The sequence below is a fragment of the Notothenia rossii genome, assembly GCF_949606895.1.
Source record: "Notothenia rossii genome assembly, chromosome: 2".
Lineage (NCBI taxonomy): Eukaryota > Metazoa > Chordata > Actinopteri > Perciformes > Nototheniidae > Notothenia > Notothenia rossii.
In genome coordinates this window covers 30,779,988-30,801,679 of record NC_136904.1, presented here as the reverse complement: position 1 = coordinate 30,801,679, position 21,692 = coordinate 30,779,988, and the positions used below count along the sequence as shown (strand labels likewise).

The 21,692-nt window shown below is 40.7% G+C and overlaps 1 protein-coding gene across 1 annotated transcript in view; it reads right to left on the bottom strand.

Annotated features, from left to right (window-relative positions):
• lrp4 (low density lipoprotein receptor-related protein 4) overlaps positions 1-21,692 on the bottom strand; it is a 120,935-nt gene that overhangs the window by 47,819 nt on the left and 51,424 nt on the right. The window contains exon 2 of the mRNA XM_079665655.1: positions 14,522-14,668. Coding sequence (XP_079521781.1) covers positions 14,522-14,668 — 147 coding nt within the window. The remainder of the gene's footprint in view (positions 1-14,521; positions 14,669-21,692) is intronic.

The following is a 21,692-nucleotide window of genomic DNA, read 5'->3' as shown; positions in this document are numbered from 1 at the left end:
GGTAAACTGTGTTGTCAAAAAGATGGAACAACGTGTTTCAGTAATAAATACATATCAATAATTCCCATGCGAAGTGAAACACCATTTTCAAGAGTGACTTAAAGGCAAACATTAGTTTATTCTTCCTTGACATTAATAGTGTTGAACCTCTTGGCTTGCTGTCATATCAGATGGCTGTTTTCTTGTTTCAAACGTTATCTTATATATTTTTGTCAGATAAGAAGTGACAGAAGCTTTCCATGAGCTTTTTGTACTGCCTTTCAGACGATGACAGCAACACTGCCAGGAATATTTGAGATAAATACAGACTCTTTTGATACAGGCACAATTTCCAAATAAAAAAGTATATACAAAAAGGTATTTCAGAGTAAGTCTGGAGACTATTAACTTCAAAATCTAGACTGTTACAAACACAGTTTTACGTTGCTCAAAAGTCTTAGTCAGATTTAAAAAAGTGCTAAAAGCAGAATGAGCCAAACGGAGAATAATCCCCTCACTCACTCCTTCCTTTATTTTATACCTCCGACACTCTGAATAACCCAAATTATTCATGTTCTTGCATGTAGAGAGATTCCAAACATGTTGCCTTTGTTCTCTGCTTTCACTTTCCTCTCTTCACTCTCTCATTGTTTTGGGGATTTCTTTGTGTTATTTCTTTCCCAAAAGTGTTTTTCCTGCTATTCTAAAAAAAAAAAGGATGTGGATTAAAAAGATAAATAAATGTTAGCATAATGGTTAGCACCTGAGAGCACCTGATTAACTCTTTGGGGCCATGAATTCAAGTTTGATTTAGGAAAGCTGATAATGCCTCACAACTGCAGTTCCCTATGATAACATGGTGAAAGGATTTTTGGATAGTTTGTAAGGGACTAAAGCATGTAGGATTTTAAAAGTATCTCCCTTGTCCTGCCACAACCATTCTCCAACTCTCACTAATCCCCTCTGTTCCTCTCATCCGTCTCACTCTCTGCAGCTCTGCTCGCTCTTTATTTGCCTCTCATAGCCGGTCCCGACAGAGGCGGCTTATCTGATTCTAGGCAGCTCTGGTCGCTAGCCAACGCATATTTCAGTCCGTCAGAGCGGAGTGGCGCTGCCGGCACAGTTTTTCTTGGCAGCGTGTCCGGCAGTGGCCAATGGGATGGGGCTCTCTCCATCCTTCTCCACCTCTATGGCAAACGGACCTTCAGCCACAGACACATTGCCACTCTGCATTCACAACCTGACAACTCTCTCTTGCTTTGTTTATCGCTTTATCCCCTCAATTAGTATCATAGTCCGATGTATCAAGCTTAACACCATGTGAGGAAGACTATTTATCCATCTTTTCATGTCTTTCGTTTAGAAAAAAAGAGTTGGAGTTGGTCAAAGTGGACAATATATCTCTCCGAATTGTAGATGGGTTTAAATACATAAAAACTGTCCGTACACTACTCGTATTTAATGAACTGCAGACATCGTCACAAGACATTTTACTTTTCATCAACAGAGAATGATGTAGAAACATTTGCTTGTTGCCATGACAAATCTCCGCAGAGTGCTTTCCACGAGTGAGAAACGCTCGTGCGCTATCAACCATTCAACCCACACATTTTCTCCTTAAGAGGCTATAAGACAGGAATTACCCCGATGCGGTCTAATGATGACATTATAGGACTATTATGATTATGTGTCACTGGCTGAATTAAGTTATAATTTCTCAAATGTTACCTTGCCTGTCCTTTGGACACCCACCAACAACAGGTCATTCATTATACTTGGGCTATGTGACTGTTTACCTGCCAAGGATAATTCATGGTGAACATATTAAACAGGGTGATAGAGATAGGAAGAAGACCTCAGACAAAAGGAAACGTTTCAAAAGAAAAAAAGAGGCAGCCTTGAGTCAGAATGTGGAAAAATGGAGAAAAATACTTGCAATCTCCTGTAGGAATTTTTTTTTTTTAAATTGAAAATAAAATAGAAAGAGTCATGGCTGTTTCGCCTTGACATGCCTATGTTTATTTTGAGAAAATACCTGTGGTAAATTGTGGTTTGATTGAGTTTCTATATTACATTCTCAAGTGATTATGTAAGTTATCTTGTTCTAAATCACTGAGCCACGAGCCATACAACAAATCTGACTATTTGCAGCTTTGATTTTTGATAATAGGGCCGTTTGAGAAGACTTCAGGCAGGTAATAAACATTCACACACACGTGCTCTGTAGATGAATCAGTTTTGTGTGCCAAAGCAAACACAGCTGGGGCTTTCTGTCTGGTTATGTGAAAGTGGACAAATGCATCTGTCTACAACATCAGCAGTCAAACTACGTTCTCATTAAGTGATACATTCAACAAGTCCATGAACCAAACAATCATGTTGAGAGGAAAACATCAACACAAATCAAATGAACCAATTTAATGTGTTTTTTCAATAGACAATAATCCCAAATGGAAGATCACCATTGTTTTTTTCTCCATATCAATCATTATGTTCAATTAATCCAATAATTGTTTAGCCCATAAAATGTCAATCACAATGACAGATGCCAAGCATCAGTTTTCAGGGCCCGAGGTTATGTCTGCGAATTGTTTATTTTGTCTGGCTCCAACTAAAAAGCCAAATCAAGTATTGTGGCTGCATGGTTATAGATTAAAGTGAGGAAGAAATTAAGCGAACTTGCGAAACACACATCCCTGGAGCAGTTATCAGTGACTGGTTCTTACAGTGAAAAAACAGTGGGGCAAAAAAGTATTTAGTCAGCCACCAATTGTGCAAGTTCTCCCTCTTAAAAAGATGAGAGGCCTGTAATTTTCATCCTAGGTATACCTCAACTATGAGAGACAAAATGTGAAAAAAAAAAATCCAGAAAATCACATTGTCTGATTTTTAAAGAATTTATTTGCAAATTATGGTGGAAAATAAGTATTTGGTCACCTACAAACAAACAAGATTTCTGGCTCTCACAGACCTGTAACTTCTTCTTTAAGAGCCTCCTCTGTCCTCCACTTGTTAACTGTATTAATTGCACCTGTTTGAACTCGTTATCAGTATAAAAGACACCTGTCCACAACCTCAAACAGTCACACTCCAAACTCCACTATGGCCAAGACCAAAGAGCTGTCAAAGGACACCAGAAACAAAATTGTAGACCTGCACCAGGCTGGGAAGATTGAATCTGCTGTAGGTAAGCAGCTTGGTGTGAAGAAATCAACTGTGGGAGCAATTATTAGAAAATGGAAGACATACAAGACCACTGATAATCTCCCTCGATCTGGGGCTCCACGCAAGATCTCACCCCGTGGGGTCACAATGATCACAAGAACGGTGAGCAAAAATCCCAGAACCACACGGGGGGACCTAATCAATGACCTGCAGAGAGCTGGGACCAAAGTAACAAAGGCTACCATCAGTAACACACTACGCCGCCAGGGACTCAAATCCTGCAGTACCAGACGTGTCCCCCTGCTTAAGCCAGTACATGTCCAGGCCCGTCTGAAGTTTGCTAGAGAGCATTTAGATGATCCAGAAGAGGATTGGGAGAATGTCATATGGTCAGATGAAACCAAAATAGAACTTTTTGGTAAAAACTCAACTAGACGTGTTGGGAGGAGAAAGAATGCTGAGTTAAGAATGCTGAGTTGCATCCAAAGAACACCATACCTACTGTGAAACATGGGGGTGGAAACATCATGCTTTGGGGCTGTTTTTCTGCAAAGGGACCAGGACGACTGATCCGTGTAAAGGAAAGAATGAATGGGCCATGTATCATGAGATTTTGAGTGACAACCTCCTTCCATCAGCAAAGGCATTGAAGATGAAACGTGGCTGGGTCTTTCAGCATGACAATGATCCCAAACACACCGCTCGGGCAACGAAGGAGTGGCTTCGTAAGAAGCATTTCAAGGTCCTGGAGTGGCCTAGCCAGTCTCCAGATCTCAACCCCATAGAAAATCTTTGGAGGTAGTTGAAAGTCTGTGTTGCCCAGCGATAGCCCCAAAACATCACTGCTCTAGAGGAGATCTGCATGGAGGAATGGGCCAAAATACCAGCAACAGTGTGTGAAAACATTGTGAAGACTTACAGAAAACGTTTGACCTCTGTCATTGCCAACAAAGGGTATATAACAAAGTATTGAGATGAACTTTTGTTATTGACCAAATACTTATTTTCCACCATAATTTGCAAATAAAGTCTTTAAAAATCAGACAATGTGATTTTATGGATTTTTTTTCCTCATTTTGTCTCTCATAGTTGAGGTATACCTAGGATGAAAATTACAGGCCTCTCATCTTTTTAAGTGGGAGAACTTGCACAATTGGTGGCTGACTAAATAGTTTTTTGCCCCACTGTACATTATCTCTGTCTGACACTTGTTTCATAAATCTTACAGCTTTATCCACTAGTGATGCCTCAGTCCTTTCACCAGGCTAACTATTCTGAAAGGTTACAACATGGTAGTGAAATTGATATAATCCACAGTCCTTTTCGTTGTCCTTAACATTCCACATAGTACTTTTAAAGCATAATCAATCACCTCTGACAAACTGAACACATTTAAAAGCCACTCAAACAAGCTTCTACAAGATTTAAAAAGAAAGTAAAGCCAGGCCGCAGACCAACACCTTCTTTGTCTCTCTTCTTATTCCTGTCTCTTTCTCTGCCCTCAAACAGCCTCTAATCATGTCCTCTTCTGTGGGAACAAGTGTGCTCCCCTCATTTACTGAGCAGAGAGTAAATATTGAGGAAGGAGGCGGAGTGGAGGACAGGAGAAATTGTTTGGAGGGGATGAAGAAAGAGAGGAGGAGGATTATGCTAATGTGTCAAAACAACTACCGCCATATACTGAGACAGGAAGACGGACAAACGAAGCAACGGAACAAACTCAACCACATGGTGAGAAATAAATGAGAAAGCCTTGGGTAAAAAGAGAAGTGAGTTGAGTTTGTAGGTGTCCTGTGGTCAGAGGAGAGAGGGAAGAAGGATGCAATGACAGAAGGAGGCATGGAGAAAAGAGATGAAGGGACGGAGAGAGAAACTGACACATAGAAAAAGGAGGGAATGGGGTCTTAATCTTCTCCGCTCCTGCTTTCGGATAAGCTGAGCCCCCGTGGTCACAGCTTCTCTCTGATTGGCCAAGACGTCAGAGAGCGGTGGATTAAAGAACGGAGGGGGTATTTCTTATTTTTTTGTGCTTTATGTGTGAGTTTGTATCAATGCCCTTGTGAGAAAAAGTTTGAATTTTGGGGATTTTTTGATGAAGGACGCTGTGGTCATTCCGCACTCGTTTTGTTCAAATGCTGCTTTTTAGGTTTGATCTGTGTTAAAGGTCGGGATTAGATTTAGTATTTTAAGCCAGAAACATATCTTAAGCCTTTCAGAAGCCTAACTGACTCTTAAAACTGTTGAAACAGACACAGGTTCAAGGCTCACATCTGGAGATTAAAGTCGCCTTAGTCTAGAGGTATTTTGCCAAAATCCTGAAATTAAACGAGATCAGCTTTGTCAGAAAAATCTAATTTGATCTGATATTCACATGAATGAAAGTGTTCCACTACTGCCGAGCAAGCATGAAATTATGTCTTCATTGCATAATTACAATTTTAATTGGCCTTCATTCTGTACATTAGGTTCATTGATGTTAACATGCAATGATGAAAACAACCAAGTCCGTAAAAAGATTTCCCTGTTTATGATAGAAGATACCAGAAGTTAGGATGTTATTGGATATAAATTCCAACTGCATTTGAAAAACGCAATTTTTTCAGGACTCAATAAACTTTAGTACCTTTGAAAGACTGAATTCAAAACATTGCTTAAAGGTCGCATGTCATGGCCATTTCTACTGATCATAATTCCATTGTTGAGGTATACTAAAATAGATGTACTGTATATTGTGCAATTTTCCAAACTCACATTGGTTTCTCATACAGCATCTCTGTAAAGTATGTGTATTCACCAGGTATTCACTCTCTGTCCTAAACGGCTTGCTGGAGCTCCTGCCCCCCCCTCCCTGTGAGCCCAATGTGCTCTGATTGGTCGGGACGTCGCGGGGCTCGTTGCTGCGATCTGCTGCGGGGATCGGACAGGCTTCCGGGTCGGCGATACAGCGAGAACAAGCGAAACTCATCCTGAGCACACACAAAAACTCACAGCCGAAGTAAAAACAATAAGTGTGGCTTGATATTGAGCAAGACAAAGGTTTATAAGTAACGCTGTAAGAATGGGTCTGCGGAGAGCATTTCTCCGCGATCCCAACGTAGTAGCCCGAAAAACGTTTACCCATTTAAACAGCCGTGGTAGATACCTTGTTTGTTTTAAACATCATAAATACACAAACCACAATGAATACTTACAGGTTGTGTACCCGAATCTCCCGCTGATCCAAACAAAGTAGGAACAGCATCGTTCTTCAGTGCCCTACGCTGTACATATCCGGCATGAATCGCTGAAAGGTTTGTGAAGCTTTGTTTTGTGAAATGCTGGCAGAGGGTGTGGCCTCTGGGTATTTACACGTCACAGTACCCAGGAAGTAAACAATGGAAAATGAGAAATCTCCAACGAGGCGTTTTGGGGCAGCATAGACTGTGTTAGAGTTGTACTCGCTACAGGGTGTACTGAGGGTTTTTGACTCGGCAGACCGTTTACATGCATAAAAACCTTCATAACACACAAGGGGACGGGTAATAACCGGAAAAGCATGACATGGGCCCTTTAACAATGATTCTCGCTCCTAGATGAACTCGAGAGACTGTGATTTCCAAATGGGAAATCAAGTACACACTATGCTTGGCTTTCAATAGGATTTAATTGTGAGAACACTGTTGCTAGGCAACTGACAACACAAATAACCAATTTTCCCAACATCTCTTATCAGTAATGATGAGTGATTCTGGATTTCTTGCCTTTCAACATCATCTGACAGAACAACAAATATATATATAGTTAGTAACATACATAGAGTTTCTTTAGGCTTAGGATTTTTTTAAACATCAGATTAGTTGACAAGTCACGATCTGTACGAAAACATGAATTGTGGATCTTTCAAATGGATTCGTCTCATAAATATACGGTAAATATAATGCCACTGGGAGGGCCTGTCATACCTATCCTGAAATGCATCGAGTGGAGTGTTTGTGCGTGTATAAGTGTGTGTATTTGAATATAGAGTACACACCCATTTCACAAACCTCACAGGCCTGTGTGAGCCATTGGCAGAGGAAGCCAAACGTCATGCAGCGCTTTCAATCACGCACAACAGAGATTTTCCTCTTCCATTTCATCTCATACCCACCCACCCACCCACCCCCACACCCACACACACACCCACACCCACACACACACCCACACCCACACCCACACACACACACACACACACACTCTGTCATAACCCCAACTGCTTTTAACTCTGCAGGAGTTAGTGTGCCCATACATGTGTGTGTGTGTGTGTGTGTGTGTGTGTGTGTGTGTGTGTGAGTGTGTGCCCCACATCCAGCTTCCTTCAATGTAAGTTAAATGCAGGGAGAGTGAAATAACTTGAAGGATGGAACAGCGGGGGAGGGGGAGGGGGAGGAGACACATGGTGAAGTTACAGAAGATGGAGAAGTCTTCAAAGGTTTTTGAGTCCTATCTGCTGTGGTTACTGTTGTTATGAACGGCTTACACGAGTTTGTTAATATGTTTTATTTCCGTGTCCTCCGAGGGGAGATCAGGGAAACTGAAAACCAGATAAGAGACAAAATCATAAGTCATACTCAATAAGGCTTTTGACCTTGTCCATCTTGAGGGTATCTACAGAGTTCAGAAGGAAACTTGCAAAGAAAAGTACTGTTGCTAGGGCATCGTGGATTGAATGGCACATACAAATGGAATTGGAGGACTCCAGCCAACACTATAAAAATGTAATTAAAAAAAAACCTTCCCTTTGAGACATCTTAAGGCCTTTCAACATAATGCTTGGAACTGAATTCAGGATAAGTAATCAAAACAAAAGCGCCTCAAGGAGTCTAATAAAACTCAAGTGTGAAGACAGCGTTAGTAGACTATAAATCAGTGTGAGGAAAAAGTCTTGAGGAAGACGTCTGAATGAGATCAACAGGTCATAAAATGATCAATTATTGTACATGTTTGGTCCAAGAAACACATAAATCCTGTCTTTTTACCAAGTTACAGCAGTTTTATGAAGCCTCGTCGACAACTCTTACTTATACCAACAAAATAAGGTCTGGGACATCTGAAAACTGTCACATGAAGCCAACCATTTCTGAAAGGATTACAAAACTACATGCATTTGCTTACGAGTTTTAGAACTACTGTATGACGTGTTTTCTATCTTATTCTCTACATTATAGAAATGTTTCAATAGGCTGGAATGTGGATTATGAAGAGAGCAGTAAAAAGGTAAGGTTAAAAAACAACATAAACAATCTTCCTTTTTATCACTCTTCCTGGCCTTGTCCCTTTTCATCACTTTCCTCTTCAGTTTGCCTTCGCCGACTGCTCGGCCTTCAACACACTGAACACTGCCATTTCTATATAAACCAGATTCACAAAGGCAGTATGTAACCTCCTTATGAAGGGTTTATGGCTGTGGAGCTGACTGCCAAGAACATAAACATATATCCCTCTAATGGACCAGTGCTTCATGGCAGAGTCTCTCACACCTCATGCATTCGGCCTGCAATCAAACATAGTAAAGTGTGTTTTTCTGCCCATGTGCCACCCGGAGCTGTGAACACTCCCGAGCTCAGGCAGATGGATCAATGAAAAAAGGGGTGTTATTAATTTGATGAAACTTCTATGAGTTATACCTTCATTAAATGTCAGCAGTGCTAATTAGTGTCTCGTCCTTGAGATGTGTGACCCTGTAACGTGTTCGTCTTGCTCTCAGACTAGTGAGGCAAAGATACCTATATTACCAATGGCGGCATTGAAACTAGAAATGAGAATTTACAACATTTTATCGATTTGAATTCCCTTTTCTGAGCACCACGTTTTTTTAGCATATTTATCTCTCCGACATGGCTGTGGTCCCAACATTTCGTAAACAATTGAAGGGTAGAATCGCTAGTTTGGAGAGGCAAGTGATTCCAATGAATAAAAAAAACTAGGAACCAATTCTCAATTGGAAAAGATTCTCAATTCCCACGTCAGACCCGTAGTAGCATTATTACAGAGCTGTAAAACTGTTCTGTCAATCATAAATGATCAGCGAAAATATGGAAAACAGTGTTTGTACATAAGGATTAAAAACTGGCAGGTCCTTTAACCAGTTAAGCCCCGAGCCCATTTTTCAGGTCTCAGGCTCAAAAATGACATTCCCAGAGCAAATGACTATATCTTCACATCTAAAAGGGGTAAATTAATAATCTTTTTTCTCAAAGCAATGATACACCTGTGAGTTGGATGTAGAAGAGTCAGAATCAATATAGAACTTTTTTATTTTAAAGTAAATTCAGATTGAACATAGTAAAAGAAATGTAAAATATAGCTTCTGTCCAAAATAAAACCATTACTTATAGTGAAAACACCGTTGAATGATGGGATGGTAGACTACAAGCTTTAGGAATCCAAACATAAAATAAGTACCCTATATCAAGATTGATGCAAAACAAGTGAAATTTGATATTTTTAGAGATATTTAGAAAAAAAAAAACACTTCCTAGGTCATTTGGGTGTATTTTCCATATCTCTGGAATCCGTCTGTCGATTTTGATGATTGACACCTCCTTTTAACCATTAGAGCCAATAGAATCGAGGGGAAGTTCCTAAAATCCATCGAAACATTACCCATTGGTGAATGAGTGATGCGTAGCCAGAATGCCCAAAACCGGAAGCTGTCATACACTCTCGTAGCTATCATACAGTAGCAGCTATATATGAAAACTCCATTGTTGACATAAACATGAAGATGGATTATCAGTAATCATTTCAAAGGGACACAGACACATTGGATTAACCTTCAGCAGCGTTTTTATCGTTTTAATGCCATTGAACACAACTTTTGATCAGAAAACAGCAAAGGTAAGAAGTTTTTTGCCGTTTTGGCTCCGTAAAGCTACGCTGTGTGTTGTCTGGATTCGCATTTGCTGCCGCGAGTTTTGGTCGCACAGTGAGGATACGTAAAACTCTAGAATCTGTCGAATCTCAGCTTTCCTGTGATATCTTGTTTGTGCAGATCCGATAAGTAATAAGGTATGTATACCGTGTGTTCTGTCTGTGCTAAGTGCGTAAGCATTATTTCGCTCAGGGCTAATTCAGAGGCTCAGCATTAGAGTTGTGTTTTTGTTTCGGTAAAAATTGTTGATATTGTGGGGCTTAACTGGTTAAAGAACTATTGTGTAGGAGTTTTGGAGAACGATTGGTAGAAATGTAATATTATTACTCTGTGTATCAAGATTAATAATGGTTGTGTTTTCGTTAGTTTAACATTAGCCATTCAAATGTACAAAGGGAGTGGAGGGAGTCTGCCATATTGCTCCACTATGATTTGTACAGTAGCTCAGGAAGATGCTAATCATCGTAGGTGGTACTACAACTTCTGTGTCAGTCTGTGACGTCATTGAGCCCAAAAAGACTTGTCCCTATTGAATTACACTTGGAGAGAGACCTCTGTAAATCAAAGGATAATTCTTTATCAACTAAATAAACTATGTACGAACACATGTATAGTCCTTATTTGAATCATTAGGATCCATAGTTATTTTCCCTCGTACAACTCTGAACTATGCAACCTCATCGCTAGATGTCACCAAATTCGAAAAAAACTGCTACTTTGACCAACAGTTTGTCTTTAAACAGGTAGATTTATGATCCCCCAGGTAATCCCCCCCCCTTCTCCACACAGTGTGGTCAACTACAAACACACAGATGTTACATGTGGGGTGAGTAAGAGGGCGGCCGGCTGTAAAGACCATTTCCTCCTCACCGTCTCACACCAACAACTCCTTTTCTAGTTCACACACACACACACACACACACACACACACACACACACACACACACACACACACACACACACACACACACACACACACACACACACACACACACACACACACACACACACACACACACACACACACACACACACACACACACACACACACACACACACACACACACACACACACACACACACACACACACACACACACACACACACACACACACACACACACACACACACACACTCTTTGTACCTCAACAACTCTTCCTAATTCTCTCTTAGGTCCCTGTGCAGCTATGACACTTTATATATTAGGGAACGCTAGCACACGACGCAAGCCCTGCACACACATTACAGTCACATCTGCACTACATAATTTCCACATGATCTTAATTAGATCTGAAGTTTACACGGATAGTTTCATAGCCACAGTCAGCCACTTTGCCTCGGCTCCTATCCTCCAGAGTGTCACAGACGCGCATTCTTCCATTGTGATCCAATACAATTGGGCTTTCTCTACAAATTGCTAAATTGGTGTAAATGATTATCATGTTAAAGTTAAAACAAAGTATGGATGCCACAAACTGAACTTCAACTATTTTGCTGAAAAGAGGTATTCTTCTGTTTGTGTGTGTGTGTTTCTTGCGATGATGCATTCTCACGGTCACACACACACATCTGAACCGCTCTCTCTGTTGTGCATTGAAACTGTGCCTCCATACATTCTATTTTGTTTCTGAGACGTTGTTAAAAAGCATACAATTTCACTTTTTACGATCCGACTTGCTTAATTCAATCATTGTAATAGAAGTTGGGTCTTGTGGGATTCAACTCTCTACCGTGACACACAAAAATACCACGCAAACACACAGCATTTTATTCAACAGAACACACACACAGCATTCAGTGTTTCCACTATATACAAATAGCGGTGGCGCAAAAAACTATTTCCATTTTTTTATTAAAATAATAATAAGTGGCGGCGACCCTTTTTGATTTTGATTGTTATGTGGATTTGTAGTATTTGTGTTACTGTATGTTCAATAAAGGTGTATTTAGCTAAATCTTGAGATATGTCCACTGTATGTACTAACCCTCAAGAGCCTTTCTTGTGCTGGCAGACACATAGAAACATATTGGCGGGGCACACTTCGCACACTAAAAAATTCCACGGGCTCCGCGCTCACATTTTGGTGGGCTCGCGTGCTTTAGCACTGCTATGACTCCATCCTAGGGGAAACACTGGCACTGACATAGCTCATTACCTGAGGACATTTACATTTCAGTTAAATGGAACCTTTCAATGTGTTGTGTGCCCCCTTAAAACAAAAAATGGTAGTGCGTAGTTTAGAGTTGACCTTGGAGAAGTTCAAAAGAGAGTTTTTTTCCCTAGTTATTTTAATCGAAATATATTAAGAGGTAGGGGTCAATGCATCGCAAAAAAAAAATTAAAGAATAAAAGAAAGAACATTTAAAACGAATAACCCTTTTTATCCATGAATCATCTTATGATGATATTAAGTGTTATCATCAAATGGTGTTTTACGTCTTACTAAAAGACCAAAACTCAGAAGATGTAATATGAAACTGAGAAAAGCCTCACATTCTGGACATATTTCATTGCCATAGCTGTTCAAAACTTAAAAATCTGTATCCGAGGATGCATCAATTTGAGTTTTCTCTGAAATATGTTTAAAATAAATGGGTGAAGTTGATCTGGATACCACTGGTTAATATATTTGAAAGAGTTGAGGAGGTAATAGGACATTGTGGAACTGAATACTGAAGGGTTATATATGTAGCTTTCAATGTCTGGCTGCTATAACAACAACATTAATCTCTGTGATATGAGCTCCATGGTTACGAGATTGACTACAGTGAGTTCAAGAGGATGAGCGTCGAGCGCTTGAGCAGAGGATCGATCAGACAGTACTAATGGATTAGAAAGGTCCAGCTAGACGCTCTGATATCTGTCAGCTGCTTCCATGTGTCTCCTTAAATAACTAACGTAGTGTAGATCGATATGGGGCGATCAGGCTGACTGAACATTCAACTGGCCAGAGATCAATAACACTTAGCATCCCCTCTCCCAACCCCTAACTAGCTTAATGTGACACAGGAAGACTGATGGAGACAGAACATCCACACACACACACACACACACACACACACACACACACACACACACACACACACACACACACACACACACACACACACACACACACACACACACACACACACACACACACACACACACACACACACACACACACACACACACACACACACACACACACACAGGCTTAGGAAGTGTCAAACAAAAGGGCAGCATCTGCTTCCCTACTCTATAACTGAGCAGGAAAAGGAAAAAAGAAGGAGACCGGGACCCTCACACAGACATTTCACATTGATACACAGAACTGTAAAAGAGGAGCGGTGAAGATCTCCTCCACTTGACAAACTGACATTCTCTGTAGGAAAATACTCCTGTCTGGCTCTACTGCCAAGAAATCCCTCCAGCCAAACGCTGTCTGCTGCCAAAAGTCACTCAAGCATTTTTCTGCACGGGGCATACACCACGCAGAGTCTCTGCATCAGAAATACTACCCCGCCTGGACCAGTGACCCGCTCACTGTTTCACTGGGTGATGATGATGTCCATACGGGCCCAATTATATGTTTTCCTCCTATTCTAAACTGCGTTTTCCCAAAAAAAAACTGTTGTATCTTTCTAGCAAAATTCCGAAGTCATGCACTTTCACACATTTGCAAAACACAACCAGAATCTGGGTTGAGTAGTGAGAGTTTAAGGCCTTGCTCAAGGGAAGAACTGCTGATCTATTCAACTATTAACAACCATTTTTCCAGGCTGGTTTAGCAAGCAACCAATTTAACCAATTTGTTACCAATTTAATAACCATTCATAAATACCCCAAAACAAGTTTAATACAACGACTACAATCTAAATTTGTGTAAACAACTTTAATTCTGTTTTGGTCCTGACCGACATGTGTCTGAGTATCTATAACTGTCACATATGAAAGTTAATACCACTCTGTGGACTGATTTATAATCTCTTTTACTTCTTTTTTTAATCAGACTTTATTTTAGAGTCTTTTTTTTTGTTTACAAAAATCATGCACAGATGCTTGTGTTCATGCATCATTTATCATTTGAGAAGTTTGGCTATTTATTTTTAGATAAAACAGATGGTTTTCTGGAAAACTATGTAAACATTAATCAAGGAAAGTTAAAAAGAAAGAAAAGCTTTTAGTAACCTTCAATGAAAGGCTGACAGATCGCACATAGGGTTCTCTAATCAATTACGACAAAAGTTAAGAAATCAGACACACATCTTTGAGGAATGCAGAATTTCGCTGGTCACCGATTGGTCAATTTAAACTTGATCAAAGAGACGTAGTAAATTAAGAGCAGATACACGGATCAAGCAATAACATCAAAGCCAGTAAACACATACGACTGATCAAGTTGCAAATTGGACCAATTCAGAGTCAATACATCTATGGTCACAGTTAAATAGAAACAAAGACAGAAGGAAGGGAAGTGAGGAGGAGGAAGGATTGCGACTCACTGCATCCGTCCTCGTCACTGTGGTCCCCGCAGTCGTTGTCTCCGTCACACTGCCACTGGGCCGGGATGCAGGTACACTCGCCAAACGCACTGACCGCACATGTGAAGTGGCTCCGTCCGCACGAACACTCAGCGCTGCCCTGGACGCCTGCAAACACAGAGGAAGAGAAGGTTTAGCATCTAACACATAAGAAAAATGAATTTCCGTTATTGGAATTCATACAAACAAATGTTGCAGGTATTTGCCCACGTTGCTAATTTTCTAATCTTTTGCTTGTCATTTCATGAATTTGAACGTATACAATGCGCAGGTAAACACACCAAGTGACGCTGGTGCTTTCTGTTTTCGGGCCAAAACGCCAAAACCAGCTTAATATTAAAACTGATAGTTTTTCTGCTCCTTTTTAACTACTGCCTAAATACAAAAGCATTTAACTAGCAAATCACAATTCTACTCAATGATGAAGTAGTCACAGGAAATGTTATGCAGTGATATGACCATTATCTTTCATACAAAATTGCTCTTAAAAAAAAGACAATTGTAATTTATTTGTCATATTCTGACATATTTCTGGTCATGCAGCTCTTTGACAGCGCTCCAACGAGCTGTGTACTGTAAACTACACCCTAATACAGTCCATACAGCTACACACACTACGTCACCATGTTGAAATGAGACTTCACAAACCTTCTGAGAGCATAAAACATTGTGTAATATTCATCTACGATACAGAACATTTAGATTTCCTGATTACGTTTCTTTAAGTTTTGGACTGTCAAAACAAGACATAACCCTAACCCTAACCCCCAAGCAGGAATGGACATTTTTAACATGTTCTAACAATTTAGAGATTTATACAGATAAATCCAATAATCTAGAAAATAATCTGCAGATTATCCAATAAAGACAATAATCTTTGGTTCCAGCCCTTTTTGTAGCTGCCAATGATTTATTACTGGCCTGATGTGTCATAATTTACTGGACTTGTGCAATGAAAGCAATGTATACTTGAGTCCCCTCGTCAGTTGTTAAACATATCCGTGTTTGGAGAGCAGTTAGCCAAAGACTCATTTTAATTTCTCTCCTTAGCGGCCAAAGCAGTAAATCCCCCCAAAAAAAGTAATAAGGCAAAGATTGGAGCAAAGTCTAGAGAACAAAGTATACATTCTGATTTAATGTCCAGTTACAGCCCCCTATAGAATGGAGAAAAGGGCTTTACCTGCGCTCTGAATTGAGACTCCAGGGTAGCAGAGACCTCTATTGAAGAATTGTTATTAAGAAAAATGAATTAAACCAATAAGAAATACATATTTATTGTCGCTGAACACATTGCTTACTGGCCCTTTAATAAGGCCTGAATCGCTGACTGTGTGCATATGTGCACAGACAAACACGGTATCCCAAAATACTTTGTCAAACACACACCCAGGGTCCAAACATTCTGTACACTCTGCTCTGATTTCCCACCACAGCTGAGAAAAACACGGAGTCACCACATTTTCAGACGCATCACAGCAAATCCAGGAGAGGAAATAAATAAAGGTTTCCCATTTTGCTCTCCCTTTGATGCTCATTAATAGCCATCTGTGTGTGTGTGTGTCTATTTTGCTGAAACTGGCTTGCCGCAATAAACCCAGAGTTCCTTGGAACGTGCATATATGTGTGTGTGTGTGTGTGTGTGTGTGTGTGTGTGTGTGTGTGTGTGTGTGTGTGGTTCCTGGCTTCCTCACAAAGGCATCAGTCAACCCAGGAGGGCCTGGCAGAGAGAGCTCAGTAACCTTCAGATCCCTCCCACAGCACTAAATTAATGGCCTCTTTCTTTTCATTTCTCTCTCCTTCGCCTCATTCTTGTCTTTCCATCATCCCCTCTTCACACTTCCCTTCAGCTACCTCTTTCTTTTCTCCTTTTGCCCACGTTTTATTTTGTCACCTTCCATCATTTACAGCACTCTCCCCTTTCGGGAGAGAAACAGGGATGGCGTCACCAAAGTCTTCCTGTTTGTCAAATTGTCCTCAGGCCTGATAGATAGCTTACCTGCCTGTCTTTGATTGCCCTAAAGCCTGAAAATCCCCAACTAAGACTTATACATGATACTTCATAGTACAACAGAGATCTTATTGCAGTATTGAGGGTTGTTCTGGATTTGGAACTGTGAGCGTTTTTCTTTTATAAATGTGTGTGCGTGTGTATGCGCGCGCGCGTGCGCGTGTGTGTGTGTGTGTGTGTGTTTGCACTGAGCTAAATTAGAGTCTTTGAACTGGAGCAGAAGTTGTGTCAACATGAAGCCACATCACAGGCCATGCATTTGTCGAACATGCTTTAAAAAGCTCCAGCCAGAACCAAAGAAACCATCATGAGCACTGTACTTCACATGTATGCCGTGGAACTGAGAAAAGGAATAGGCGATATGACAATGTATACGGCAAGATACATCTCAACAAGTAGAGTTTTGATGTACTCTGGCTGAGTGCAAGACTCTAATATGACTTATTAGTTATTGACTAGCATTAGATTGTGGGCAAATATCTAAAAGCAAGACTGTTATTGTGTCTATAAATTACTTTATCAAGCTACTTTCCAGAAAATGTTAAAGTCTACCATTTCTTTGCAATACAAGACAAATTACATTGATATGACAGAAGATTTTATACATTTTTCAGTGTGCGAAAAAGTACACGTCCCACCGTCCGGGACGTATTATTTACAATATCGGACAAGTAGATCTTTCAATTGACTTGTATAACTGACTTGATAAATTCAGTTTACAAAAGGCAGAACTCATTCGCAAATTGTACGTGTCCGCCATTGTTCGTTTAGAAATGTTAGTTTCGATTTTGCTTGTCGATTCCTAAGGAAATGCGTCTCGCCGCTTTCTGTACAGAGATACCTCATTCACACCAACGCAACTCCGGTTCAAGCTCCGTGCTAGAGCTTTTCAGGTTCAGAACGGGTTCATCAGTTTAGCTCCGGCTCTTTTCACACTGCCCAGAGTCCGACTGGTGCTGCGTCATTGCGTCATTGAGTCATCATTTGCGTCATGACGTAACCGTTTGCGTGCCTGCTTCATAAAGCCAAACTGCGCGGAAACCCCTCATAGCTGACACCGACAACAACAACAACAATGGCTGATTGTGCTCCAGCTTCCTCTGTACCTCTTCGGAAGACCAGATTCCCAGTAGGTAGCTGGTCTCTTCAGTGGACCACTGCTGCTTGCTAAGTTTCTCCATCGTTGTGTTCAAACTGGATAAAACGGCGGCTTTTTGTTGTTGTTCAGGAGTTGATCCCGCCCCTGCCCCCACCTCGACGTAAGCGTGACGTATGTGGTGCTTTTGCTCTGGCTGGACAATTTTTTGGTGCTCGAAATGAACCGGATTCCGGAGCTAAGAGGCTGCTCTGCTGCGTTGTGAAGAGGAAAACCCGGTGCTTTTCAAGCTCCAGCTCCGAACCGACCCTGAAACACCGTTGGTGTGAATGAGGTATTAGATGGGGCGGGGCGGGGCGGGCCAGGGTGGAGCAGGGCGGGAAGTGTAGCACAGTGGCAGGGTTGGGAAGCAAAACTCGGTTCCGAGTAGGAACAAATAACAATTGTCCGGTCCCGGGATTAATAAGAGTTGTGAGGAGAGGAGGCGGAGCCCCGTGGACCGCAGCTCTCTCTCTATGCTCCGTATCAGCTGTTCGCTGCATGGTGCAGCTCAGCATCTCTCTCTCTCTTTCTACACACAGCGGATTCGCTGCCCGTTTAACAGCCTCATCTTTGTCAAACTTTCTTATGTTCTTTCTCAAACGCGTAATGAAGGTTATTAAGCGTTTTGCTCATGTGTTGTTAATATTGACCGCCATTTCCTTTTATCAAGTGAAGCAGCCTCCCTGTCTGTGTCCTCGCGCTGTCCTCACATCCCCGGACCCCCAGCCTCGGAGGAGCACAGGGATGTCAGTATTGTTTATGAAGCAGGGTATAGAAAGTAGCTAAATTATTGAAATGAAAATACTATTTATTTACTTTTACAAACACTGAGCAGCTGGGCAGCTGCAGCATGTGTATTGCAGGACATGTGTAAGCGTGCAAGCGTCTTTCAGTTGTAGAAAAGCACTAGGCCTTAGGCTATAAATATAATGTATTATTATTATTATTAGGCCTATGTGTTGGAGATGTGTGGTTGGACTGTGTCTCACAGGCAGGTTGCAGTGTAACATCAGAGGAGACTGGACCAATTGTACATTCTCAAACTGCACCACTTAGAACTAACTAAACAATGCAGAGATTATTTTTATATAAATGTATTCAATAACCGTAAGAAATTAAACAGTATGAAGTGATTTGTAAATAGGAATACAGATTTGACTTAATGTTTTCATAAATATATTTTTCTCCCAGTTTGTCATGGGACTTATTTTTAACCTCTCAAAGAACCGGAATCGAGAACCGAAGATAACCGGAATCGAAAAGCAGAACCGGAATCGTTAAAATCCAAACGATACCCAACCCTATGTGTGATGCAATAAAATCTTACCGCTCACTTACGTTAGCGGTGTCGTAAAAACCGTGGGAAAATGTAAAATACTATGGCGAAGAAGAAGATTCCAGTGGCCCCAATTTTTGTCCATTCTGGACAAAAGTGAAAAATGTATTCGGTAATACAAGTAAATTGCCAAACTCACTTGTCCATGGACAAGTACTCTCTAAAAATGTTTTCTTACACTGTTTTTGTAATAGGACTTGTTGAGTCTTTCAGTATGTTCTCGGAGAGTTATACACGGTGCCAGAAAACAATACAAATATTCATAGTAGTGTTACCCCACCTCCAAAAACTTGCTCAAATATCCTACTGTTATCTATTGAGAATGATCCTGGCGGGTGAAAAGTTAAGTATGAGTGTGTGTCCCAACCAGCAGATCTATTTTTTATTTTTACACTGAGAGCATGAACCTACTGAAGAAAGAGATAAACATCACCACTCACTATAAAGCTGAAGACAAACAAACACACACACATTGCAGTCAGCATGGCAGCCCTGAGCTTTCAAGAGCGCCAGCATGACAAGCCTCTGATGCGTCTCACAGATAGCAGATCACATGCTGGGCTGTTTTGCTGCGAATGGATCTGGCCCTTCCTACATCCAGGACATGGTTAAACCGTACACCCCAGCACGTGCACTCCGCTCTGCATCAGCCAAACAGCTCGCTGTACCCGCACTGCGAGGGGAACCCAAGTTCCCATCAGCAAAAACACGTGGGTTTGCTATCCTGGCTCCAAAATGGTGGAATGAGCTCCCCATTGACATCAGGACAGCAGAAAGCTTACACATCTTCCGGCGCAGACTGAAAACTCATCTCTTTCGACTCCACTTCGAGCGATAGAATTACTAACAAAGCACTTATATAGTAATAAACGGCTGGCTTATCTAAAGCCAGTTGAGTAGCACTTGAAATGTTTTAGCTCTATGAAACCTGATGTATTTATATGATTCTGTTTTCTTCAAGTTTGTATTTTGTCGGTCGAACGCACTTATTGTAAGTCGCTTTGGATGAAAGCGTCAGCTAAATGCAATGTTTTGAATTGACGGTGGATCCCTTTGAGATGTAAATGTAAGTTAATCAAAAATACATCAGTCTTTGGAAACATGTTTAAATGAAGCAGGTACAGCAGAATCACCTTATCTGTTAATTAGCAATACTTGTTTACCTGTCTGAAAAGCCAAGTTGGGAAAAGACTGAACACAAGCAGCACAGGGATACAGAGCTGGGATTGAACAATAAAGCCGTTGTGAACTTCTCTGCTTTTATCAGGCTTCTCCCAGCTGACTTTCCAAATAAAAGCCTTCCAGGAAAGAGGATGTATTGTTATTATGCGACAGGAACTGTCTAGGAACTGATATATGTTGGTTGTTGGTCTAAATCTATAAGTAGAAATGTTCAAGCCACAAATGTAATCACTGGACCAGTTTAACAATTACCTAGGACCTTTCTAATTCCCTTCCTCGACTCCTATCCTTGTGTCTTAGTCCCGCCCACAGGAGATGCGAGCGGAGGAGTTGAGGAAGGGAACCGAGGAGAGAGGAGTGGAAGCAGCAGGCGGTTAGAGAAATGAGAAATCCTCTCCTCTGAGCGGTCATTTTAAAGAGACGTCCATTAATGATGACAGGAGGCACAGTAGCCCTCTGTCTGATGGACAGATGTGTTCATGACGACTTATATATTTACTTTTGATTCATTCACAGTGCGGTATAATGAGACAATAACAGGCTACAGATGCGGACATATACACACATATTTATATATATATTTATATAAATATATACAATTTCAGATTGAAACAAGTATGAGAGCACTCTCATAATAACATAACACTATCAGAGACTAGATATATTCCCCCTCTCTGGTCGTTACAAAGACGAAAAAAAAATACGGGCCAAGAGCTTTTTTTACAAGTATTAAAAGTAAGCATAGGACACCAAACCAACTGAGACCCATCAGTCCACCGCATATACGCACACACATACACACACTGTACCACACGCACCTACACTGTACAACACGCACCTACAGCTCCTAAAGCATAGAGGGATGTCATTACAGTATGGTGAGTCAGCGACCTTTTACAAATATTCATAAGGTAATACTACACTACTATTCTGAAAGTTGTTTAAAAAAAGAAGAAAAACACAAAAGACATCAACTATGGAGTGTTTGCTGCAAACATTGTAGAATTGATGACTAAACATATTTAGTTCAAATCCAACCTTTAGACATCTACTCAATTCATTAAGAACAGGTACATAAACAAAGATGAAAAGCAGCTGTTGTCTATTATCACCCTGTCAAAAAAAGGTTACATTTATAACAATTTGATAGTTAAAAACAATTCAGTTAGTCTAAATAAAGTTTTGCGGAACCTTTTGTCTCAAGGGCTGCCTTACTTTTTCAGTATGTGCCAAAACCCCAGCTAAGGATAAAACCTATTGTGTGACAGCCACAATATATATTATACACTCTAAAAAACAGTTCATGGGGTTAGTAGATTCCACACACACACAAAAAAAGTTTCCAACATAGAACATTTCGTTTTTTACCACAACTCATTTTAATAAGTCGGTCAAACTGAAAAAGAACAAAAACAAATGTTACTTACAAATTAAATGATTTTGAAAAAACATTTCTGCGTTCACTCAA